The sequence below is a fragment of the Oncorhynchus tshawytscha genome, linkage group LG13 (genome assembly GCF_018296145.1).
Source record: "Oncorhynchus tshawytscha isolate Ot180627B linkage group LG13, Otsh_v2.0, whole genome shotgun sequence".
Classification (NCBI taxonomy): Eukaryota; Metazoa; Chordata; class Actinopteri; order Salmoniformes; family Salmonidae; genus Oncorhynchus; species Oncorhynchus tshawytscha.
In genome coordinates, this window is record NC_056441.1 from 88,104,524 (window position 1) to 88,131,217 (window position 26,694).

Consider the following 26,694-nt stretch of genomic DNA (forward strand, 5'->3'; position numbering starts at 1 on the left):
AAATGTGCAATTGCATTGATTCCTGCCATTGGTTCATTTTGGTACAGCGCGTCCCTCTCAGCTGATTATCAGCTGTTGTCAAAACACGTGGGTTTCGGAAATACGATTCTCTTCCTCAATAGTGTGCAGAGAATTCTGCTAGATGAAAAGCCTAAATGAGTAGGAAATACTGGCATTTAAAGCATACTACATTTTTAGAAATGTCACATAGAATAAAATGTCATTTTTTCAAATACCCCAAATTCTTACAATTCAGACCTCAAGTACGGGTATCTAGACACGGGTATCTAGACACGGGTCTCTAGACACGGGTCTCTAGACACGGGTCTCCAGACACGGGTCTCCAGACACGGGTCTCCAGACATGGGTATCTAGACACGGGTCTCCAGACACAGGTATCTAGACGCGGGTATCCAGACACGGGTATCCAGACACGGGTATCTAGACACGGGTATCTAGACACGGGTATCTATACACTGGTATCCAGACACGGGTATCCAGACACGGGTCTCCAGACACGGGTCTCCAGACACGGTATCTAGACACGGGTATCCAGACACGGGTATCCAGACACGGGTATCTAGACATGGGTATCCAGACACGGGTCTCCAGACACGGGTCTCCAGACACGGGTATCTCACGGGTCTCCAGACACGGGTCTCCAGACACGGGTATCTAGACACGGGTCTCCAGACACGGGTATCTAGACACGGGTCTCCAGACACGGGTATCTAGACACGACACGGGTCTCCAGACACGGGTATCTAGACACGGGTCTCCAGACACGGGTATCTAGACACGGGTCTCCAGACACGGGTATCCAGACACGGGTATCTAGACACGGGTATCCAGACACGGGTCTCCAGACACAGGTCTCCAGACACGGGTATCCAGACACGGGTCTCCAGACACGGGTATCCAGACACGGGTCTCCAGACACTGGTCTCCAGACACGGGAATCTAGACACGGGTCTCCAGACACGGGTCTCCAGACACGGGTATCCAGACACGGGTATCGAGACACGGGTATCCAGACACGGGTATCTAGACACGGGTCTCCAGACACGGGTCTCCAGACACGGGTCTCTAGACACGGGTATCTAGACACGGGTATCTAGACACGGGTCTCCAGACAAGGGTCTCCAGACACGGGTATCTAGACACGGGTATCTAGACACGGGTCTCCAGACACGGGTATCCAGACACGGGTCTCCAGACACTGGTCTCCAGACACAGGTAATATAAAGACTGCTGGTGAACACAGTGTTGAAATCTAACGGAATAGTAACATGTGTACTTTGCTCAAATGCCATGGTATTACATATTACATTCTTCTCCCATTGTTTGCAGTCTCTCTGAGTATATCCTTTGAAAGGTCCATTTGTTTTGAGGATTATAGGTAGGGGTGAAAGGTCAATTGTTTTGAGGATTATAGGCAGGGGTGAAAGGTCAATTGTTTTGAGGATTATAGGCAGGGGTGAAAGGTCAATTTCTTTTGAGGATTATAGGCAGGGGTGAAAGGTCAATTTGTTTTGAGGATTATAGGCAGGGGTGAAAGGTCAATTTGTTTTGAGGATTATAGGCAGGGGTGAAAGGTCAATTTGTTTTGAGGATTATAGGCAGGGGTGAAAGGTCAATTTGTTTTGAGGATTATAGGTAGGGGTGAAGGGTCAATTGTTTTGAGGATTATAGGTAGGGGTGAAAGGTCAATCATTTTGAGGATTATTGATAGGGCTGAAAGGTCCATTGTTTTGAGGATTATTGATAGGGCTGAAAGGTCAATCGTTTTGAGGGTTATAGGAGTCTGGAGTTTACCCTGACCACGTTATTTAACCTTGTGCCACTGACTGACCACACAGAAAATAGCTAGTTACTAACTCCAGGTGTTTCTCCTTCCTCAGGACCTATTTGCTCTGGACCTGGAGCCGTACAGGTACAGTGGTGTGAACATGACCGGATTCCGCCTCCTCAACATAGACAACCCCCAGGTCGCCTCCGTGGTCGACAAGTGGTCCATGGAGCGCCAGCAAGCCCCGCCCAAACCAGAGACGGGCATGCTGGATGGCATGATGACGGTACGTTGGCCAAATGTTGACCAAGGTTAATGCGACCAAAATATGGGATTTTGTTGAGAAGTATTACATTTAATATGTTACCGACCGGCTTGATTCGGGCTTATGTAGCAACATTTGAAATTGTGTTTTTTACATTGGATTAAAGTAGAGACTCAGAGCTAGAAAATGGTAGATCATACACTACAGTTGAGGAACAATTGGAAAGTAATTTTGCTTTGAAAGTTGATAAACTTGTAACCTCACTTTTGAGAAAATGCACCTTGAATGTTTTGGTACCTACTGGAGACCTCTTCTTTGTCTACACCCATTCAGCATTGTTCACAGCCTCTTAAGCTTTAGCCCCACCCATCTCTTTAAGGATTCACATGTTAGGCCATGTACTAAACAACCAAAGAGTTCAAGACTAAAGGCTGGTTTATAGTACGTGTGTGTTCGTAAATGTATTCTGGAGTGCCAGAGTGTGCTCTGGGCGTTGGTTAACTCAAAGCGTTGTCAGATTGTCTGTTCGTAAATTCTGAGTGTTTCGCACTCGGAGCGTTCAGAGCCACACTTGGACGCTCTGGCCGAGGAGTAGGGTTGATCTGAGCGTTCTGAGAGCACACTGGAGGCTATGGCCGAGGAGTAGGGTTGATCTGAGCGTTCTGAGAGCACACTGGAGGCTCTGGCCGAGGAGTAGGGTTGATCTGAGCGTTCTGAGAGCACACTGGAGGCTCTGGCCGAGGAGTAGGGTTGATCTGAGCGTTCTGAGAGCACACTGGAGGCTCTGGCCGAGGAGTAGGGTTGATCTGAGCGTTCTGAGAGCACACTGGAGGCTCTGGCCGAGGAGTAGGGTTGATCTGAGCGTTCTGAGAGCACACTGGAGGCTCTGGCCGAGGAGTAGGGTTGATCTGAGCGTTCTGAGAGCACACTGGAGGCTCTGGCCGAGGAGTAGGGTTGATCTGAGCGTTCTGACCGAACAACAGCAGTCACGCACCCAAGCTAACTGGCTAACATTGGCTAGCTTGCTAGCTACTTCCAGACACAAATGAGAGAACACTCCACTCTGACCATTTTACTCTCCCCAGCAGAGCTGGTTAGGCTGTTTTCATGTTATCCAGAGCATTTGTGACTGCAACTGTGCTGCAAGCAATCATTTTATTATGTTTTTTTTGTCAACGTTTACTGACACCGGTCATATTCAACGGGTGTTGAGCATTCGTAAATTCGGCAGTTATTCTGTGCACTAGCACACTCAGACGAGAGTGCTTTGAAATCGGAGTAGATAGCCAGAGCGAATTTACCAGCTACATCTGTCAACATTTGTCGTAGTGACATCATAAACATTATTTTGAAATAGTTACTTTCATAGTGGAGTCTTTTGTTAAGACATGTAGCCAGCTAGCTAAACAATGAACCATAATCCCAACTCATAACGTTACTACCTATCTGCAGGTTGCTATTCAACCAGGTTCAATGTTAGCTAACTAACATTAAGCTATAGCTAGCAATGCAAATACCTCTGAGATACAAATAATATTACTACACAGATCATACACGTAACGTTAGCTAGCTAGCTAACAGTGCATTTTAACGTGAAATGAAAACACCTTTCTGACAAAATTAGAAACTTCTAATATCTGAAAATGTAGCTAACTAGATAATTTTACCCGTACATATGGACGGATGCTTCTCCCTTAGTTTGAAGATGTACTGCGGAGATGTTTTATACAACATTCTTCTGTGTGTTTTCTTTCCGAGTCCGTCTGCATAATTGCAATAAAACTCCAATTCAACTAATTTCGGTCCGCCAGAAAGTGGAGTACAACAATTATGCAGTTCTACTACGTGATATCTTTCAAAATAAAGAATGTGTTAGATACTGGACCAACTCATGTTATAGACAGAAGTGTGCTACACGGCAAACCAATCCGAACTCATTTTTTTATTTTATTTATTTCACATTTATTTAACCATCTAGACCAGTTGAGAACAAGTTCTCATTTACAACTGTGCCAAGAAAAAGAAAAGCAGTGCAACAACAACACAGAGTTACAAATAAACAAGGGTACAGTCAATAATGCAGTAGAAAAAGTCTATATACAGTGTGTGAAAATGAGGTAAGATTAGGAAGGTAAGGCAATAAATAGTCCATAGTGGTCGAAATAATTATAATATAGCAATTAAATACTGGAATGATAGATGTGCAGAAGATGAATGTGCAAGTAGATACTGGGGTGCAAAGAAGCAAAATGGGTTACAGATGGGCCATGTACAGGTGCAATGATCTGTAAACTGCTCTGACAGCTGATGCTTAAAGTTAGTGAGGAAGATATGAGTCTCCAGCTTCAGTGACTTCATTGGCAGCAGAGAACTGGATGGAAAGGCGGCCAAAGGAGGAATTGGCTTTGGGAGTGACCTGTGAAATATACCTTCTGGAGCGCGTGCTACGGGTGGGTGCTGCTATGGTGACCAGTGAGCTGAGATAAGGCAGGGCTTTACCTAGCAAAGACTTATAGATGACCTGGAGCCAGTGGGTTTAGCGATGACTATGAAGCGAGGGCCAGCCAACGAGAGCATACAATTCGCAGTGGTGGGTAGTATATGGGGCTTTGGTGACAAAACGTATGGCACTGTGATAGACTGCATCCAGTTTGCTGAGTAGAGTGTTGGAGGCTATTTTGTAAATGACATTGCCGAAGTCAAGGATCGTTAGTCAGTTTTACGGGGGTTTGTTTGGCAGCATGAGTGAAGGATACTTTGTTGCGAAATAGGAAGCCAATTCTAGATTTAATTTTGGATTGGAGATGCTTAATGTGAGTCTGGTAGGAGAGTTTACAGTCTCACCAGACACCTAGGTATTTGTAGTTGTCCATATATCCTTACACGGAACCCAAACCGGTTGCGCGCGTGCGCCTTCGTGGGTAAATGTATTTTGTTCCCCCACACCAAACACGATCACAACACGCAGGTTAAAATATCAAAACAAACTCTGAACCATTTATATCAATTTGAGGACAGGTCAAAAAGCATTAAACATTTATGGCACTTTAGCTAGTTAGCTTGAACTCGCTAACTAATTTGTCTTATTTAGCTAGCTTGCTGTTGCTAGCTAATTTGTCCTGGTATATAAACATAGAGTTGTTATTTTAACTGAAATGCACAAGGTCCTCTACGCCGCCAATTAATCCACACATAAAACGGTCAACCGAATCGTTTCTAGTCATCTCGCATCCTTCCAGGCTTTTTCTTCTCTTGACTTTATATTGCGATTGGCAACTTTCATAAATTAGGTACATTACAGCCACTGACCTCACTCGTCTTTGAGTCACCCATGTGGGTATAACCAATGAGGAGATGGGACGTGGGTATCTGCTTCTATAACGTGGGTATCTGCTTCTATAAACCAATGAGGAGATGGGAGAGGCAGGACTTGCAGCGCGATCTTCGTCAGAAATAGAACCCTCCTAGCCCCTGGCAAATCAGACGCTCGTTGGTGTGTAATAATTGAATAACATAGATTTCTAAATTTATTTTGCAATGCTATCTGCATCATGTTGTGGGTATGCTTGTAATCATTAAGGACTGGGGAGTTTTTCAGGATAAAAAAGAAACAGAATGGAGCTAAGGACAGGCAAAATTCTAGAGGAAAACCTGGTTCAGTTTGCTTTCCACCAGACTCTGGGAGATGAATTCACCTTTTAGTAGGACAATAACCCAAAACACAAATATACACTGGAGTTGCTTACCAAGACGACATTGAATGTTCCTCCATGGCCTAGTTACAGCTTTGAATTAAATCTACTTTATAGTCTATGGTAAGACTTGAAAGTGGCTGTCTAGTAATGATTAACAGAAAACTTGACAGAGCTTGAATCATTTTTTAAAGAATAAGGTGCAAATATTGTACAATCCAGGTGTGCAAAGCTCTTAGAGACTTACCCAGAAAGACTCACAGCTGTAATCGCTGCCGAAGGTGATTCTAACATGTATTGATGTGAATACTTACAGTATGTAAATGAGAGATTTCTGTATTTCATTTTCAATCAATTTCAAAAAAAATCTAAAAACATATTTTCACTTTGTCATTATGGGGTATTGTATGTAGATGGGTGAGGAAACAATATATTTAATCCATTTTGAATTCAGGCTGTAGCACAACAAAATGTGGAATAAGTCAAGGGGTATGAATACTTTCTGAAGGCTCTGTAAATCAAAAACGTGACGTGCCTGTGGTCCTCCAGGACCAGGGTTGCCTACTCCTGCCGTACACTATTGAGATCAATTAAAGCCAACTTTTTTTTTAAACACATCTCTTCCAGACTGAGGCAGCGTTGATGTATGATGCTGTGTACATGGTGGCAGCAGCCTCCCAGCTCTCCACTCAGATCACTGTCAGCTCACTGCAGTGCCACAGACACAAACCCTGGCGCTTCGGAGCACGATTCATGAACATGTTCAAAGAGGTGAGTGAGGCAAGCCACTATATAATGGAGTATTCCCTCTATCCCTCACTCCCTCCTCTTTCCCACCTCCCCTCATCTCTCACTCCATCCTCTTTCCCACCTCCCCTCATCCCTCACTCCCTCCTCTTTCCCACCTCCCCTCATCCCTCACTCCATCCTCTTTCCCACCTCCCCAACCCTCAACCCCCCTCACTCCCTCCTTTCCCACCTTTCCCACCCTCCCCTCTATCCCATCCCTCCCCTCCTCTTTCCCACCTCACTCCCTCCTCTTTCCCACCTCCCCTCATCCCTCACTCCCTCCTCTTTCCCACCTCCCCTCATCCCTCACTCCCTCCTCTTTCCCATCCTCCCCCTCATCCCATCCCTCACTTCCTCCTCTTACCCACCTCCCCTAATCCCTCACTCCCTGCGCTTACCGATCTCTCCTCATCCCTCACTACCTCCTCTTACCCATCTCTCCTCATCCCTCACTCCCTTCTCTTACCCATCTCCCCTCATCCCTCACTCCCTTCTCTTACCCACCTCCCCTCATTCCTCACTCCCTCCTCTTTCCCGCCTCACTTGATCGTTCCCTCTGTTCTTTCATCCCCTTATGTCAGCAGCATACCACCCTGCATCCCACTGCTGGCTTGGGGGGGTTGGTCCTGGTTGATCTCTGGATGGGAGACCAGATGCTGCTGGAGATGGTGTTGGAAGTCCAGTAGGGGGCACTCTTTCCTCTGGTCTAAGGCAATCCCAGGGCAGTGATTGGGGACATTGCCCTGCATAAGGTGCCATCTTTCGGATGGGATGTTAAACTGGTATCCTGACTCTCTGTGGTCATTTAAAAAAAAATGCCATGGCACTTTTCGTAAGAGTACGGCTGTTAACCCTAGTGTCGTGGCTAAATTCCCAAACTGGCCCCATTCCACCATGGCCACCTACGCATCCTCCTAATTGGCATATATCACTCTCCACCTGATAGCTGATGAGTGGTGAGCGTTCTGGCACAAAATGGTTGGACATTGGTGGTGGATGAGGTGAGTTTCCCCTTCTACTATGTAAAAGTCCCTCAGTCGGTAGAAAAGTGTTATATAAATCCAATCAATTATTTTCCCTGCTCACTTGATCCTTCAATCTATTTGTTCTCACCTCCCTTCATGCCTCTTTCCTTTCTTTTCACACTCCTTCATCCATTCTTTCACATCTCACTGCCTTCATCTTATTTAATCACTGGTGGTCTATAGAGAATGGAGTTAAGACCAGATCCTACCAAAGGTGTGGAGTGTGTGTGTGTGTGTCATTAAGTTCTTAATTGTTTTTCACAATGGAGGAAATCATGCCTTGCATGTGTTTGACAATGACTGAAGAGGTGTTACCTGTCAGTAGTACACTACATGGAGGTGTGTAGTGCGGTAATATTGGTTCAAATGTTTATGTGTTGGAAATTCAACACCAGCGAAACCTGAAGTCAGTATTAAATGAATCACTCGTTACTATCAGTTAACTGGAGGGGTTACAACAAACACTGCACACACAGTACAAGTCGGTCAGAAGCTCCCCCAGGGCGATGCCTCCAGTTCTCCTATATACAGCTACACAGACAAGTTATATAGGCATGATTTACATTATTCATTATTAACGTTGGTTTCTGCATGTGACTGACCGATAGCTCACGAGGCTTCTTCTCTCAAAGCTGAGACCTTGAAACTGAGATACTAATTTTAGTTCCCAGAGCAATGTTCTGGGCGTACTGCCAAATTGGCTTTAGAAGCTTCTGATATGCTAATTGACATAATTTCAGTCAATTGGAGGTGTACCTGTGGATGTATTTCAAGGCCTACCTTCAAACTCAGTGCCTCTTTGCTTGACATCATGGGAAAATAAAAAGAAATCAGCCCAAAGAAATTGTAGACCCCCACAAGTCTTGTTCATCCTTGGTAGAAATTTCCAAACGCCTGAAGATACCACATTCATCTGTACAAACAATAGTATGCAAGTATAAACACCATGGGACCACGCAGTCGTCATACCCCTCAGGAAGGAGACACATTCTGTCTCCTGGAGATGAACGTACTTTGGTGTGAAAAGTGCAAATCAATTCCAGATCAACAGCAAAGGACCTTGTGAAGATGCTGAAGGAAACAGCTACAAAAGTATCTATATACCGACAGTTAAACGAGTCCTATATCGACATAACCTGAAAGGCCACTCAGCAAGGAAGAAGCCACTGCTCCAAAACCGCCATAAATAAGCCGGACTACAGTTTGCAACTGCATATGGGGACAAAGATTGTACTTTTTAGGAAAATGTCCTCTGGTCTGATGAAACAAAAATAGAACTGTTTGGCCATAATGACCATCATTATGTTTGGAGGACAAAGGAGAGGTTTGCAAGCCACAGCACACCATCCCAACCATGAAACACGGGGGTGGATGCATCATGTTGTGGGGGTGCTTTGCTGCAGGAGGGACTGTTGCACTTCACAAAATAGATGGCTTCATGAGAAAGGAAAATTATGTGGATATATTGAAGCAACATCTCAGGAAGTTAAGGAAGTTAAAGTCAGGAAGTTAAAGCTTGGTTGCAAATGGGTCTTCCAAATGGACAATGACCCCAAGCATACTTCCAAAGTTGTGGCAAAATGGCTTGAGGACAACAAAGTCAAGGTATTGGAGTGGTATCACAAAGCCCTGACCTCAGTCCTATAAAACATTTGTGGGCAGAACTGAAAAAGCGTGTGTGAGCAAGGAGGCCTACAAACTTGACTCAGTTACACCATCCCTGTCAGGAGGAATGTGCTAAAATTCACCCAACTTATTGTGGGAAGCTTGTGGAAGGCATCCTGAAACGTTTGACCCAAGTTTAAATTGTTTAAGGCAATGCTACCAAATACTAATTGAGTATGTAAACTTCTGACCCACTGGGAATGTGATGAAAGAAATAAAAACTGAAATAAATCCCTTTACTATTATTCTGACATTTCACATTCTTAAAATAAAGGGGTGATCCTAACTGACCTAAAACAGGGAATGTTTACTAGGTTTAAATGTCAGGAATTGTGAAAAAACTGAGTTTAAATGTATTTGGCTAAGGTGTATGTAAACTTCCGACTTCAACTGTAGGTGGATTTAGCAACATGCAAGAGACTATCGTTGAGTTATAGGAATTGGCTATCAACGAAGGAATAAGAACTGTCTATCAAAGGCAGATATTAAATCACATAGTAAAATTAATGGATTGACATACAAGGCATGAAGCTTAAGTTACAAAGCATGAATAAACATTACAAGGCATTACTAATCTAGGTATGATCAGAGAATGAGAGAGACACAAAGAATCCATGGTTTGTCCCATGGCCCATAGCTCTTCAGGGAGAGAGAGAGGCAAAGTCTTCTCATGCTGTTTTGACTCAATTTGGCATGAGGGTCTGCTATACAAATGAATGGGAAACTGTGTTGGGGGAAAAACATGCAACATTCCAAAATTCATGTACACAAATAACAATTGTGACGTTAAAATTGGCAAAAAGACAAACACATTTTTTGCCGTGGGGTGAGACAGGGATGCAGCTTAAGCCCCACCCTCTTCAACATATATATCAATGATTTGGTGAGGGCACTTGTCACGGTTGTGTGGAGAGATGGACCAAGGCGCAGCGTGCTCTGAGTTCCACATAATTTATTAAGTGAAACTTACAAACAACAAAAAAAGTAACAAACAACGAACCGTGACTTCAGCGGTGCCACATGTACTAACTCAAAACAAGATCCCACAAAACAGTGGGGAAATGGCTACCTAAATATGATCCCCAATTAGAGACAACGATAAACAGCTGCCTCTGATTGGGAACCACACCAGTCCAACATAGAACTAAACAACCTAGATAGGAACCCCCCTAGTCACACCCCGACCTAACCAAAATAGAGAATAAAAATGGCTCTCTATGGTCAGGGCGTGACAAGCACTAAAACAGTCTGCAGCACCCGGCCTCACCCTACTAGAATCTGAAGGCGTAGGCTCATGTTTTTAGTTGGATAGGTTTCTCGATTTTTATGCATTCTTCCTCAAACCATTTGCCATTTTTGTTAATGTTCTTACGTTTTCTGCTTAAAATGTTTAGATTTGATAGGGAACCTGAGAGGTTAAATATACTATTTAGGTTTTTCTACTGCCAAGTTTACACCTTCACTATTACTGTGAAACATTTTTTCCAGGAAGTTGTCTAATAAGAGTTGAATTTGGTGTTGCCTAATTGTTTTTTTGGTTTTTACACTTCTTCCCTTCCATCTATAGCATTTCTTAATATTATTCAGTTCCTTTGGCTTTGATGCCTCATTATTGAGTATTGCTCTGTTCAAATAGACTGTGATTTTGCTGTGGTCTGATAGGGGTGTCAGTGGGCTGACTGTGAACGCTCTGAGAGAGTCTGGGTTGAGGTCAGTGATAAAGTAGTCTACGGTACAACTGCCAAGAGATGAGCTATAGGTGTATCCTTCTGGTAGTTGATTCTAAGATTTGTATATGATCAGACAGGAAGACAGACGGACAGACAGACAGACAGATGGACAGACGGACAGACGGACGGACGGACACTCTTGATCAAATCATATCACATTTATTTATAAAGCCATTTTTACATCAGCAGATGTCTCAAAGTACAGAAACCCATGAAAAACTCCCTAGAAAGGCCAGAACCTAGGAAGAAACCTAGAGAGGAACCAGGCTCTGGGGGGTGGCCAGTCCTCTTCTGGCTGTCCCGGGTGGAGATTAAAACAGTACATGACCATTAAGGCCCGATCATTCTTCACGGTGTTCAAACGTTCATAGATGACCAGCAGGGTCAAATAATAATCATTCAGAGGTTGAGACAGTTCAAGCATTCAGAGGTCGAGACAGTAGGTGCGGTAGAGAGAGAGTGAGAGAGGGAGAGCGGGTCAAAAACAACAAGTCCGAGACAAGGTAGCACGTCCGGTGAACAGGTCAGGGTTCCATAGCCACAAGCAAAACAGCAGAAACTGGATCAGCAGCATGACCAGGTGAACTGAGGACAGCCAGGAGTCATAGTCCTGAGGCATGGTCCTAGGGCTCAGGTCCTCTGGGAGGTGAGGGGAGAGAGAGAGAGAGAGAGATGGGAGAATTAGGAGGGAGTATAGGACAGAGAAGACAGGAGAATTTCACCAGATAGGGCAGACTGACCCTAGCCCCCTGGCTCATAGACTATTGCAGCATATGCTGAGACAGGGGAGGGGGGGGACACTGTGGCCTCGTCTGACGATACCCCCTGACAGGGCTAACCGGACAGGGCCAACCAGGTAGGATATACTAACTTCACCCACTTTGCCAAAGCACAGCCCCCACGCCACTTGAGGGATATCAACAGACCACCAACATACTACCCTGAAACAAGGCTATGTATAGCCCACAAAGATTTCCTCCACCGCACAAGCCCGAGTGGGCACAAACTGGACAGGAAGGTCACCTCAGTGACTCAACCCAATGAAGTCAAGTATAGGGAAAAAGTCCTGGCACGACGTGATGCACCACTCCTAGGGACCGCATGGAGGATCATTTGCAAGCCACTGTCTCAGCCCACGTAATATGGTCAGAGGCAGAGAATCCCAGTGGAGAGGGGAACCAGCCAGATAGAGAAAGCACTAAATACATGGCCAGAGTGGGTAGCCGAAGAGTTAGAGCATTGCAGTCTAATCTAGAAGTGACAAAAGCATGGATGAGTTTTTCTGCATCACTTTTGGACAAAAAAAACTTTTCAGATTTTTTGCAATGTTACGGAGATGTATAAAAGCTGCCCTTGAAGTATTCTTGATAGGTTCGTTAAAAGAGAGATCAGGGTCCAGAGTAACGCCGGGGTCCTTCACAGTTTTATTTGAGACGACTGTACAACCATCAAGATTAAGTGTCAGATCAAACAGCAGATCTCTTTGTTTCTTGGGACCTAGAACTAACATATCTGTTTTTCTCCGAAATTAAGAGTCAAATGTTTTCCGCCATCCACTTCCTTATATCTGAAACACAGGCTTCCAGGGAGGGCAATTTTGTGGCTTCACCGTGTTTCATCGAAATATACAGCTGTGTGTCGTCCGCATAGCATTGAAATTTGACATTGTGTTTCTGAATGACATCACCAAGAAGTAGAATATATAGTAAAAACAATAGTGGTCCTAAAACGGAACCTTGAGGAACTCCAAAACTTAAAATGGATTAGTCAGAGGACAAATCATCCACAGAGACAAACTGATATCTTTCTGACAGGTAAGATCTAAACTAGGCAAGAAGTTGTCCGTGTAAACTAGGCAAGAAGTTGTCCGTGTAAACTAGGCAAGAAGTTGTCCATGTAGACCAATTAGGGTTTCCAATCTCTCCAAAGTAATGTGGTGATCGATGGTGTCAAAGGCGGCACTAAGGTCTAGGAGGACAGATGCAGAGCCTTGGTCTGATGCCATTAAAAGGTAATTTACCACCTTCACCAGTGCAGTCTCAGTACTGATGGGGTCTGAAACCAGACTGGAGCATTTCGTATGCATTATTTGTCTTCAGGAAGGCAGTGAGTTGCCGTGCAACAGCTTTTTCTAAAATGTTTGTAGAGGAATGGGAGATTCGATATAGGCCGATAGTTAATTAAAAAAATTAAAAATCTGGGTCAAGGTTCGGCTTTTTCAGGATAGGCTTTATTACTGCCACTTTTAGTGAGTTTGGTACTGGAGGATAGGGAGACGTTTATTATGTTCAACATAGGAGGGCCAAGCACAGGAAGCAGCTCTTTCAGTAGTTTAGTTGGAATAGGGTCTAGTAGGCAGCTGGAAGGTTTAGAGGCCATGAATGTGTCAAGAGATACAGGATTTTTAAAAACTTGAGTGTCTCATTGGAGAGGCCTCTTTTAACTCAGTATTCTTCAGGCTTTAGCCATGTTTCAGTCAGGCCAATAACATCAAGGTTAAGATCCATGATTAGTTTATTGACTATGACTGCCTTGGAAGTGAGGGATCTAACATTAAGTAGTCCTATTTTGAGTTGTGAGGTATTATCACAGTCTCTTTAAAAAATGACAGGGATTGAGGAGGTCTTTATTCCAGTGAGATTACTCAGGGGAACACCGCCATGTTTAGATTTACCCAACCTAGATCGAGGCACAGACACTGTCTCAATGGGGATAGCTGAGCTGACTACACTGACTGTGCTAGTGGCAGACTCCACTAAGCTGGCAGGCTGGCAAACAGCCTGCTGCCTGACCTGCACGCTATCACATTGTGGAGTTAGACAGGGCTCTACGTTGATAGATAAGATGAGAGCACCCCTCCAGCTGGGATGGAGTCCGTCACTCCTCAAGCAGGCCAGGCTTGGTCATGTTTGTGGGTGAGTCCCAGAAAGAGTGACAATTATCTACAAATTCTATCTTATGAGAGGGGCAGAAAACAGTTTTCAAGACTGCTGTAGAGCTGGTAGCCAATCAGTCTGTCCGTTTGTATGTGTGATCCTTGAGATCAGAGTTTTAAGAGTTATGTTTTAATGACCCTGATCCTGTTTACAGAAGCAAATGCTTTTATGTGAAGGTGGATCCTGAATATAACAACCATTATGTTTTTTACATCTCAGTCTCCCTCTTGCATGTTAATGTCAGAAATCTATTTCCAAAAAATAGACATGATTAAAATATGGGTCAAAATGCCAAAATGCAGACGTGATGGTTTTATCAGAAACTTGACTAAAGAAAATCTCTGTCAAATTACTGGATTTCTATTGATGGGTACACGGTTTTTAGAACGGATCGGATGAGTAAATGAGGAGGGGTTGCAATTTATGTGAAATCCGAGTTTAACACCTCTGAAATTCACCTCTGAAATTCTCTTTTGAATTGCTTGTGGTTAAAGTGAACATATATAAGGACTCCCACATCACTGTAGTCGGCTGCTACAGACCGCTCTCGGCTTCTACAGACTGCCCTCGGCTTCTACAGACCGCCCTCGGCTGCTACAGACCGCCCTCGGCTTCTACAGACCGCCCTCGGCTTCTACAGACCGCCCTCGGCTTCTACAGACCGCCCTCGGATTGCTGCAGACCGCCCGCCTGCTACAGACCGCCCTCGGCTTCTACAGACCGCCCTCGGCTGCTACAGACCGCCCTCGGCTTCTACAGACCGCCCTCGGCTTCTACAGACCGCCCTCGGCTTCTACAGACCGCCCTCGGCTTCTACAGACCGCCCTCGGCTGCTACAGACCGCCCTCGGCTTCTACAGACCGCCCTCGGCTGCTACAGACCGCCCTCGGCTTCTACAGACCGCCCTCGGCTTCTACAGACCGCCCTCGGCTTCTACAGACCGCCCTCGGCTGCTGACCGCCCTCGGCTTCTACAGACCGCCCTCGGCTTCTACAGACCGCCCTCGGCTTCTACAGACCGCCCTCGGATTGCTGCAGACCGCCCTCGCCTGCTACAGACCGCCCTCGGCTTCTACAGACCGCCCTCGGCTGCTACAGACTGCCCTCGGCTGCTGACCGCCCTCGGGTTGCTACAGACCGCCCTCGGCTGCTACAGACCGCTCCCTCGGGTTGCTGCAGACCGCCCTCAGCTTCGGGAGACGCACTTACCTCTCTTTCTGATGTCCTTCCCCATCTAAATTACTCTGAATTCGTTCTTTTAGGAGATTGGGACATGCTTACATCTGTATCTGACTCTTTTTAAAGAACTGTTTGACTCTCTGAATCTCGCTCTATTAATTAATGTGCCTACAAGACCGAATCCCAGCGCACCAAACAAACAAACACTATTGGACATTATGCTAACGAATATCCCTCACAAATACATATTGACTGGGATATTCTGTAATGATGTCAGTGATCGCTGTGCAAAAGCTGGTGATAGAAATACAAAAAATGACCAAAACCAAACCCCGTTATATTTTTAAAAGACATTTTAGACAGTTTGATGAACAAGCGTTCTTACATGATCTGTACCATGAAATAGACAGAGTACGTCTGATTCCCGATGTTGACACTGGGACTATATTGATGTGAAATGTGTGTCCATTTGTGATAAGCATGCCGCTGTGAAGAAATGTACAATCAGTGGAAGGAACAATGCCTGGTTTTCAGATAACTTGGCAGAATGAATTAGAAACAGAAATATCTATTGGGCTCAAGCTAGACATACAAATGCTCCTGTTGACTTGGCCTCCTTCAGAGCGCTAAGAAACAAATGCACAGAGTTGATCAGGAAGTCCAAATCAGATGACTATTTAAATGCAGTCACAGAGAACCTAAACAACCCTACCAAGTTCTGGAAGATAATCAAATCAGTGTCAGGATCTAATGTCTCCTCTGGCCTTCCTGACCATTTAATAATGGATGCTAATGAAGTGAAGGATAAAGCCCATATTGTCGGGTTTTTTAACAAGCACTTAATATCTGTTGGTTCAGTTGTTGATAATGGTGGGGTCCAGGCCTCTAATGTCAGCTCTGTTACAGTTAACTATGATATAGGCCCTCATGTCAACCATTTTAACTTTGAGCCTGTTTCTTATACTGAGGTCTATAAAGAACTAAAGGCTACAGACACTAAAAAGTATGCAGGTCCAGACAACCTGGACCCCCTACCTCTTAAAGATAGCAGCTGGTATTATCACAGAACCTGTGGCTCACATTTTCAACTTGAGTCTCTTGACCGATTCTATACCCAGCATTTGGAAATCAGCTTATGTCCTCCCACTGCTAAAGGGTGGAGATCCCTCAGATGCTAAGAACTATCGTCCCATCTCTAAACTCCCTATCCTGGCCAAAGTCTATGAATCCCTAGTGAACTCACAGTTAAAACACTTCCAAATTGAAAAGAATATACTGAGCGAGGTTCAGTCTGGCTTTAGATCGGGGCACAGCACCACAACTGCAGATATGGCAGTGGCACATGACATCATTAATGCACTTGATTAAAAAGGCAACATTGTGCTACTCTGTTTGTGGATTTATCAAATGCCTTTGATTCAGTTGACCATGAATTGTTGCTAGCTAGACTCAGTAACATTGGTCTCAGTGAAGGGGCAGTAAATTGGTTTAGGAACTAATCTTTCTGACAGAACACAATGTGTTATATACTGACAATCACAAGTCTAGTTGTCTAGAGATTAATAAAGGGGTGCCCCAGGGTTCCATTTTAGCTCCTGTGTTGTTCTCAATGATTTGGGAAATGGGATGCAACCAGCAACGTTCCATCTATATGCAGATGATCCAGCTCTATATCCATGTGCTCCTCCTCTGGTTCAGGCTGTTGAAGAGCTGCAGACTGCTTTTCAGTCACTGCAGGCCCCCCTTTATGGTCTCACACTGGTCTTGGATGTAGAAACAACTAAATTCATGACCTTTACCAGAGCTAGAACTCTGCCAGAGAACTTTAGCATTGTCACATCTGATGGCTTATCCATTGGAAAAGTGTCATCCTACAAATACCAAGGTATGTGGTTGGATGACAAGTTGTCCTTTAAAGTTCATGTGGATAATCTTGTGACAAAGCTTCAATTGAAATTGGGTTTTTATTTTCATAATAAGGCTTGCTTCCCACTTATGACTAAAAAGAAGGTTGTTCAGTCCACTTTTCTCTCTGTTATTGATTATGGTGACTTGTTGTATATGCATGCAACCTCCTCTGTCTTAAAGAGACTGGACTCTGTTTATCATGCAACCTCCTCTGTCTGACAGAGACTGGACTCTGTTTATCATGCAGCCTCCTCTGTCTGACAGAGACTGGACTCTGTTTATCATGCAGCCTCCTCTGTCTGACAGAGACTGGACTCTGTTTATCATGTAGCCTCCTCTGTTTATCATGCAGCCTCCTCTGTCTGACAGAGACTGGACTCTGTTTATCATGCATCCTTGAGCTTTAGTACAAATTCCAAGTCACTCCCCCACTATTGCACCTTGTACTAAATGGTAGGTTGGACCTCACTTTATATGCACAGAAATATACATGTTTATGTGTTCATCTATTTTGGGTAAACTCCCTCTTTACCTCTGTAGTCTGGTCTCCTTCACCACCAGCAGGTAAACTCCCTCTTTACCTCTGTAGTCTGGTCTTCACCAGAGAAACTCCCTCTTTACCTCTGTAGTCTGTCTCCTTCACCACCAGCAGGTAAACTCCCTCTTTACCTGGACTGTGTTTAGTCTGGTCTCCTTCACCAGAGCTGGTAAACTCCCTCTTTACCTCTGTAGTCTGGTCTCCTTCACCACCAGCAGGTAAACTCCCTCTTTACCTCTGTAGTCTGGTCTCCTTCACCACCAGCAGGTAAACTCCCTCTTTACCTCTGTAGTCTGGTCTCCTTCACCACCACAGGTAAACTCCCTCTTTATCTGTAGTCTGGTCTCCTTCACCACCAGCAGGTAAACTCCTCTGTTCTATCTCCTTCAGCAGGTAAACTCCGTCTGTAGTCTGACTCCTTCACCACCAGCAGGTAAACTCCTCTTTACCTCTGTAGTCTGTCTCCTTCACCACCAGCTGGTAAACTCCTCTGTAGTCTGGTCTCCTTGACCACCAGCAGGTAAACTCCCTCTGTAGTTTTCCTTCACCACCAGCAGGTAAACTCCTCTGTAGTCTGGGTTCCTTCACCACCAGCAGAACTCCCTGGTCTGGTCTCCTTAACCAGCAGGTAAACTCCTCTTCTACCTCTGTAGTCTGGTCTCCTTCACCACAGCAGGTAAACTCCCTCTTTACCTCTGTAGTCTGGTCTCCTTCACCACCAGCAGGTAAACTCCCTCTTTACCTCTGTACTGGTCTCCTTCACTGACCAGCAGGTAAACTGGACCTCTGTAGTCTGGTCTCCTTCACCACCAGCAGGTAAACTCCCTCTTTCCTCTGTAGTCTGGTCTCTGTTCACCACCAGCAGGTAAACTCCTTCTTTACCTTTAGTCTGGTCAAATTCACCAAGCAGGTAAACTCCCTTTCCCTCTGTAGTCTGGTCTCCTTGCACTAAATCCCTCTGTAGTCTGGTCTCCTTCACCATGCAGCAGGTAAACTCCCTCTGTTTCTGGTCTCCTTCACCACCAGCAGGTAAACTCCTCTTTACCTCTGTAGTCTGGTCTCCTTCACCACCAGCAGGTAAACTCCCTCTTTACCTCTGTAGTCTGGTCTCCTTCACCACCAGCAGGTAAACTCCCTCTTTACCTCTGTAGTCTGGTCTCCTTCACCACCAGCAGGTAAACTCCCTCTTTACCTCTGTAGTCTGGTCTCCTTCACCACCAGCAGGTAAACTCCTCTTTACCTCTGTAGTCTGGTCTCCTTCACCACCAGCAGGTAAACTCCCTCTTTACCTCTGTAGTCTGGTCTCCTTCACCACCAGCAGGTAAACTCCCTCTTTACCTCTGTAGTCTGGTCTCCTTCACCACCAGCAGGTAAACTCCCTCTTTACCTCTGTAGTCTGGTCTCCTTCACCACCAGCAGGTAAACTCCCTCTGTAGTCTGGTCTCCTTCACCACCAGCAGGTAAACTCCGTCTGTAGTCTGGTCTCCTTCACCACCAGCAGGTAAACTCCCTCTTTACCTCTGTAGTCTGGTCTCCTTCACCACCAGCAGGTAAACTCCCTCTGTAGTCTGGTCTCCTTGACCACCAGCAGGTAAACTCCCTCTGTAGTCTGGGTTCCTTCACCACCAGCAGGTAAACTCCCTCTGTAGTCGGGTTCCTTCACCACCAGCAGGTAAACTCCCTCTGTAGTCTGGTCTCCTTTACCACCAGCAGGTAAACTCCCTCTTTACCTCTGTAGTCTGGTCTCCTTGACCACCAGCAGGTAAACTCCCTCTTTACCTCTGTAGTCTGGTCTCCTTCACCACCAGCAGGTAAACTCCCTCTCTGTAGTCTGGTCTCCTTCACCACCAGCAGGTAAACTCCCTCTTTACCTCTGTAGTCTGGTCTCCTTCACCACCAGCAGGTAAACTCCCTCTGTAGTCTGGTCTCCTTCACCACCAGCAGGTAAACTCCCTCCTCTGTAGTCTGGTCTCCTTCACCACCAGCAGGTAAACTCCTCTTTACCTCTGTAGTCTGGTCTCCTTCACCACCAGCAGGTAAACTCCCTCTGTAGTCTGGTTCCTTGACCACCAGCACTCCCTCTGTAGTCTGGTTCCTTCACCACCAGCAGGTAAACTCCTCTGTAGTCTTCCTTCACCACCAGCAGGTAAACTCCCTCTGTAGTCTGGTCTCCTTTACCACCAGCAGGTAAACTCCCTCTTTCCCTCTGTAGTCTGGTCTCCTTCACCACCAGCAGGTAAACTCCCTCTGTAGTCTGGTCTCCTTCCCCACCAGCAGGTAAACCCCTCTGTAGTCTGGTCTCCTTTACCACCAGCAGGTAAACTCCCTCTTTCCCTCTGTAGTCTGGTCTCCTTCACCACCAGCAGGTAAACTCCCTCTGTAGTCTGGTCTCTGCAGGTAAACTCCCTCTGTAGTCTGGTCTCCTTCACCACCAGCAGGTAAACTCCCTCTGTAGTCTGGTCTTCCCCACCAGTAGTCTGGTCTCCTTCACCACCAGCAGGTAAACTTTACCTCTGTAGTCTGGTCTCCTTCACCACCAGCAGGTAAACTCCCTCTGTAGTCTGGTCTCCTTCACCACCAGCAGGTAAACTCCCTCTGTAGTCTGGTCTCCTTCACCACCAGCAGGTAAACTCCCTCTGTAACTGGTCTCCTTTAAACCCCTCTGTAGTCTGGTCTCCTTCACCACCAGCAGGTAAACTCCCTCTTTCCCTCTGTAGTCTGGTCTCTTCACCACCAGCAGGTAAACTCCCTCTGTAGTCTGGTCTCCTTCACCACCAGCAGGTAAACTCCTCTTTACCTCTGTAGTCTGGTCTCCTTCACCACCAGCAGGTAAACTCCCTCTTTACCTCTGTAGTCTGGTCTCCTTCACCACCAGCAGGTAAACTCCCTCTTTCCCTCTGTAGTCTGGTCTCCTTCACCACCAGCAGGTAAACTCCCTCTGCTAGTCTGGTCTCCTTCACCCCAGCAGGAAACTCCCTCTGTAGTCTGGTCTCCTTCACCACCAGCAGGTAAACTCCCTCTTTATCTGTAGTCTGGTCTCCTTCACCACCAGCAGGTAAACTCCCTCTTTACCTCTGTAGTCTGGTCTTTCAACCAGCAGGTAAACTCCCTTTACCTCTGTATCTTTCCTTCAACCAGCAGGTAAACTTGTCTGTAGTCTTGTCTTTCACCACCAGATAAACTCCCTCTGTTGTCTGGTTTTAATGATTACCTGGTCTGCTAGGTGGTTGCTACTTAAAGTCCCCAGGACATTCACAGTATTAGGCATATGGAATAGTCTACAATCCCTGCTTCATCTAGATATGTTAGTGCCCCTGAATTCATTTAAAATATTGATGGGATTGTTTTTTTTAAAGGCTGGATCATATTCTATTGTTGTGTGTTTTAATGATGTATTGTTGTGTGTTTTAATGATGTATTTTGTATGTTTTAATGATGTATTGTATTGTTGTATGTTTTAATGATGTATTGTTGTGTGTTTTAATGATGTATTGTTGTATGTTTTAATGATGTATTGTTGTATGTTTTAATGATGTATTGTTGTATGTTTTAATGATGTGATGTATTGTTGTATGTTTGAATGATGTGATGTATTGTTGAATGTTTTAGTGTTGCTGCCTTCTTGGCCAGGTCTCCCTTGAAAAAGAGACTCTGGGTCTCAATGGGCTGTTCCCGGTCAATAAATGTTAAATGAATAAGAAGTCACTCTCCCTAACTGGGAGGGGGCCAGTGATAATACACAATGTCGACACATCTTTCTAGCTAATTTACATGTACTTGGTGACCTCTGATTGTTTCATCCTAACATCGTTGGTGCCGACGTGGATAACAATATCTCTATACTCTCTACACTCTTCAGTTTTAGCTTTAGCCAGCACCATCTTCAGATTAGCCTTAACGTCGGTAGCCCGGCCCCCCTGGTAAACAGTGTATAATCGCTGTGGATGATTCTAATACTGCGGGAAATGGAGTCGCCAATGACTAGGGGTTTTCAGTTTGTCAGAGCTAATGGTGGGAGGCTTCGGTGGCTCAGCCCACATAACGGGTGGAGGAGAGCCCAGAGAAGTCTCTCACTACAACTCTATGCTAAATGGGGAGAACCGGTTGTAAGTTTCTGTCGGCTGAATGAGCAAAACCGGTTGAGCATGCCGACAGCATTTATTTCCGGAAGCCATGGGAAAATTGTCCAGCTGCGGGTACCGTGCGAGGGGATTTATACTACTATCTGTACTTACTGGTGGCACAGACGCTGTTTCATCCTTTCCTACACTTAAATTACCCTTGCCTAACGATTGAGTTTGAAGCTCGGCTCACAACTCGGCTATCCTCACCATAAGGCGATAGTTCTCCTGTATATTATGAGAACAGCGACTGCAATTAGTGTTTTAACAACAATTAATGTTGTTTAATGGGGAGGCAGGGTAGCCTAGTGGTTAGAGGCAGGTAGCCTAGTGGTTAGAGGAGGCAGGTAGCCTAGTGGTTAGAGGAGGCAGGTAGTCTAGTGGTTAGAGGAGGCAGGTAGTCTAGTGGTTAGAGGAGGCAGGTAGCCTAGTGGTTAGAGGAGGCAGGTAGCCTAGTGGTTAGAGGAGGCAGGGTAGCCTAGTGGTTAGAGGAGGCAGGTAGCCTAGTGGTTAGAGGAGGCAGGTAGCCTAGTGGTTAGAGGAGGCAGGTAGCCTAGTGGTTAGAGGAGGCAGGTAGCCTTGTGGTTAGAGGAGGCAGGTAGCCTAGTGGTTAGAGGAGGCAGGTAGCCTAGTGGTTAGAGGAGGCAGGGTAGCCTAGTGGTTAGGCAGGTAGCCTAGTGGTTAGAGGGAGGCAGGTAGCCTAGTGGTTAGAGGAGGCAGGTAGCCTAGTGGTTAGAGGAGGCAGGTAGCCTTGTGGTTAGAGGAGGCAGGTAGTCTAGTGGTTAGAGGAGGCAGGTAGCCTAGTGGTTAGAGGAGGCAGGTAGCCTAGTGGTTAGAGGAGGCAGGTAGCCTAGTGGTTAGAGGAGGCAGGGTAGCCTAGTGGTTAGAGGAGGCAGGGTAGCCTAGTGGTTAGAGGAGGCAGGGTAGCCTAGTGGTTAGAGGCAGGTAGCCTAGTGGTTAGAGGAGGCAGGTAGCCTAGTGGTTAGAGGAGGCAGGTAGCCTTGTGGTTAGAGTGTTGGCCAGCAACCGAAAGGTTGCAAGATTGAATCCCCCGAGCTGACAAGGTAAACATCTGTCATTCTGCCCCTTGAACAAGGCAGTTAACCCACTGTTCCTAGGCCGTCATTGTAAATAAGAATTTGTTGTTAACTGACTTGCCTAGATAAATAAAGGTAAAGTAAATTGTGCACAATTGCCATTGTAAGTCATTGATGAGTCACTGCAGTCCCTTTACAGTCACTGCAAACTGTGTACTAATCATACTAGTCGTAATACGTACTCTTTAGTCAAAACGAATGCAGTAAGTACCAAATAACAGCGTACTAGGCTCCTCCTACTGAGAATGTGTCATCTAATGTGTGATTGCCATTGGTTCATTTTGGTACAGCGCGTCCCTCTCAGCTGATTATCAGCTGTTGTCAAAACACGTGGGTTTCGGGAAATACGATTTATCTTCCTCAATAGTGTGCAGAGAATTCTACTAGATGAAAAGCCTAAATGAGTAGACATGTCACATACTATAAATCTTTATTTTTTTTCACATACCCAGAGAGAGAGAGAGAGAGAGAGAGAGAGAGAGAGAGAGAGAGAGAGAGAGAGAGAGAGAGAGAGAGAGAGAGAGAGAGAGAGAGAGAGAGAGAGAGAGAGAGAGAGAGAGAGAGAGAGAGAGAGAGAGAGAGAGAGAGAGAGAGAGAGAGAGAGAGAGAGAGAGAGAGAGAGAGAGAGAGAGAGTGGTTCTGTATCTCTGTAACTTAGAGTGGTTCTGTATCTCTGTAACTTAGAGTGGGTTCTGTATCTCTGTAATTTAGAGAGTGGTTCTGTATCTCTGTAATTTAGAGAGTGGTTCTGTATCTCTGTAATTTAGAGAGTGGTTCTGTATCTCTGTAATTTAGAGAGTGGTTCTGTATCTCTGTAATTTAGAGAGTGGTTCTGTATCTCTGTAATTTAGAGAGTGGTTCTGTATCTCTGTAATTTAGAGAGTGGTTCTGTATCTCTGTAAGGATAAATAAAAAGCAGGAATGAATTTGTAGTGCCTCTGTCTTTCCCAGGCGACGTGGAACGGTTTGACAGGACAGTGATGGTTAGAGTGGTTCTGGTATGAATCTGTTCTCTGTCTTCCCCAGGCGACGTGGAACGGTTTGACAGGACAGTGATGGTTAGAGTGGTTCAGGTATGAATCTGTCCTCTGTCTTCCCCAGGCGACGTGGAACGGTTTGACAGGACAGTGATGGTTAGAGTGGTTCAGGTATGAATCTGTCCTCTGTCTTCCCCAGGCGACGTGGAACGGTTTGACAGGACAGTGATGGTTAGAGTGGTTCAGGTATGAATCTGTCCTCTGTCTTCCCCAGGCGACGTGGAACGGTTTGACAGGACAGTGATGGTTAGAGTGGTTCAGGTATGAATCTGTCCTCTGTCTTCCCCAGGCGACGTGGAACGGTTTGACAGGACAGTGATGGTTAGAGTGGTTCAGGTATGAATCTGTCCTCTGTCTTCCCCAGGCGACGTGGAACGGTTTGACAGGACAGTGATGGTTAGAGTGGTTCAGGTATGAATCTGTCCTCTGTCTTCCCCAGGCGACGTGGAACGGTTTGACAGGACAGTGATGGTTAGAGTGGTTCAGGTATGAATCTGTCCTCTGTCTTCCCCAGGCTGTTTGACGGACAGTGATGGTTAGAGTGGTTCAGGTATGAATCTGTCCTCTGTCTTCCCCAGGGACGGTTTGACAGGACAGTGATGGTTAGAGTGGTTCAGGTATGAATCTGTCCTCTGTCTTCCCCAGGCGACGTGGAACGGTTTGACAGGACAGTGATGGTTAGAGTGGTTCAGGTATGAATCTGTCCTCTGTCTTCCCCAGGCGACGTGGAACGGTTTGACAGGACAGATCATTATAAACAAGACAGACGGTTCGAGGAAAGACTTTGACCTGGACGTCATCAGTCTGAAGGAAGACGGCTTGGAGAAGGTGAGATGCAGCACCACGATGTATTACACACACACACACACACACACACACACACACACACACACACACACACACACACACACACACACACACACACACACACACACACACACACACACACACACACACACACATACAGACACACACACACATACACGGACGTTACAGACACACACACACGCACACGGATGTATTACACACACACACACACACACACACACACACACACACACACGGACGTATTACACACACACACACACACGCACACGCACACATATATATATATATATATATATATATATATATATATACACACACACACACACACACACAGAGAAACAGGCACACACACACACATATACACACACACACAGAGAAACAGACACACAGAGACACACACACACACACACATATCACAGTTAGCTACAGGTCATGAGACCAAAGCACCATATGTATGAGAGGAGGGTATCACCACCACAACGTGTGTAATACAAATAGAAACGTCCACCAGTTTGACGGTTCCTGAAAAGGTTGTTAAAATGCTGTGTTTTTGCTTCCCTTCCTAACAAGACGATCGGGGGCAATAGCCACCTCAATAAAGTGTGGAAAAAGGTTTGTAGAGCAGCTGACTGGCTCTGGTCTGACCCTGTTGTTTACCTTGTGGTCTGACCCTGTTGTTGACCCTCTTGTCTGACCTTCTGGTTGACTCCCTGACCTCCTTGTCTAACCTTCGTAGTGTTTTATTCTCTGAGTTGTCCTACCCACTCCTACAGTCCTTATCTGAGTTGTCCTACCCACTCCTACAGTCCTTATCTGAGTTGTCCTACCCACTCCTACAGTCCTTATCTGAGTTGTCCTACCCACTCCTACAGTCCTTGTACAGTATTTGATAAGCGTCCCATTGACACTGGGAGCTTATCAACTTTGATGTTAAGACACATAGATTGGGGAAATGATTAACGTTTGACGACAGTGTGGGGTAAGATGTTGATCTTCTTTTTGAGAAGACAGTGATGGTTAGAAGACAGTGATGGTTAGAAGACAGTGATGGTTAGAAAACAGTGATGGTTAGAAGACAGTGATGGTTAGAAGACAGTGATGGTTAGAATACTGTGATGGTTAGAATACAGTGATGGTTAGAATACAGTGATGGTTAGAATACAGTGCTGGTTAGAAGACAGTGATGGTTAGAAGACAGTGATGGTTAGAATACAGTGCTGGTTAGAAGACAGTGATGGTTAGAAGACAGTGATGGTTAGAAGACAGTGATGGTTAGAAGGCAGTGATGGTTAGAAGACAGTGATGGTTAGAATATAATGTTTTGGTGATTTACTCCTCTTCAGATTGGATTGTGGAACTCCAACAACGGCCTTAACCTTACAGAAAGTCTGAAGGATACGGGGACTAACATCACAGATTCCATGGCCAACAGGACTCTGGTCGTCACCACTATCCTGGTAAGTCAAGTCACGTCTCAGGGGTCACAACATACTTAAGAAGATTAAAAAAGACTAAAACAATATAAAAATTGAATTGAAACAACTGTGGAGCAAATAGTCCACAGAAAATAGTCAAATAGTCCATATGGAATATACAAATAGTCCAACTAGTCACTGGGTAGTCCAATAGTCCAACTAATCACTGGGTTGTCCAATAGTCCAACTAGTCACTGGGTAGTCCAATACTCCAACTAGTCACTGGGTAGTCCAATAGTCCAACTAGTCACTGGGTATTCCAATAGTCCAACTAGTCACTGGGTAGTCCAATAGTCCAACTAGTCACTGGGTTGTCCAATAGTCCAACTAGTCACTGGGTTGTCCAATAGTCCAACTAGTCACTGGGTTGTCCAATTGTCCAACTAGTCACTGGGTAGTCCAATAGTCCAACTAGTCACTGGGTAGTCCAATAGTCAAACTAATCACTGGGTATTCCAAATAGTCACTGGGTTGTCCAATAGTCCAACTAGTCACTGGGTTGTCCAATAGTCCAACTAGTTACTGGGCTGTCCAATAGTCCAACTAGTCACTGGGTTGTCCAATAGTCCAACTAGTCACTGGGTTGTCCAATAGTCCAACTAGTCACTGGGTTGTCCAATA

At 45.5% G+C, this 26,694-nt stretch overlaps 1 protein-coding gene across 4 annotated transcripts in view; it reads left to right on the forward strand.

The window, feature by feature from the left end:
- LOC112247935 (glutamate receptor ionotropic, kainate 1) overlaps window positions 1–26,694 on the forward strand; it is a 135,737-nt gene that overhangs the window by 94,343 nt on the left and 14,700 nt on the right. For 3 of the 4 annotated variants that reach the window (XM_042296496.1, XM_042296494.1, XM_042296493.1), the window contains exons 7-11: window positions 1,902–2,075; window positions 6,374–6,517; window positions 24,491–24,598; window positions 25,169–25,210; window positions 25,942–26,055. In XM_042296496.1, coding sequence (XP_042152430.1) covers window positions 1,902–2,075; window positions 6,374–6,517; window positions 24,491–24,598; window positions 25,169–25,210; window positions 25,942–26,055 — 582 coding nt within the window. The remainder of the gene's footprint in view (window positions 1–1,901; window positions 2,076–6,373; window positions 6,518–24,490; window positions 24,599–25,168; window positions 25,211–25,941; window positions 26,056–26,694) is intronic. The other variant, XM_042296495.1, reaches the window with a different exon arrangement.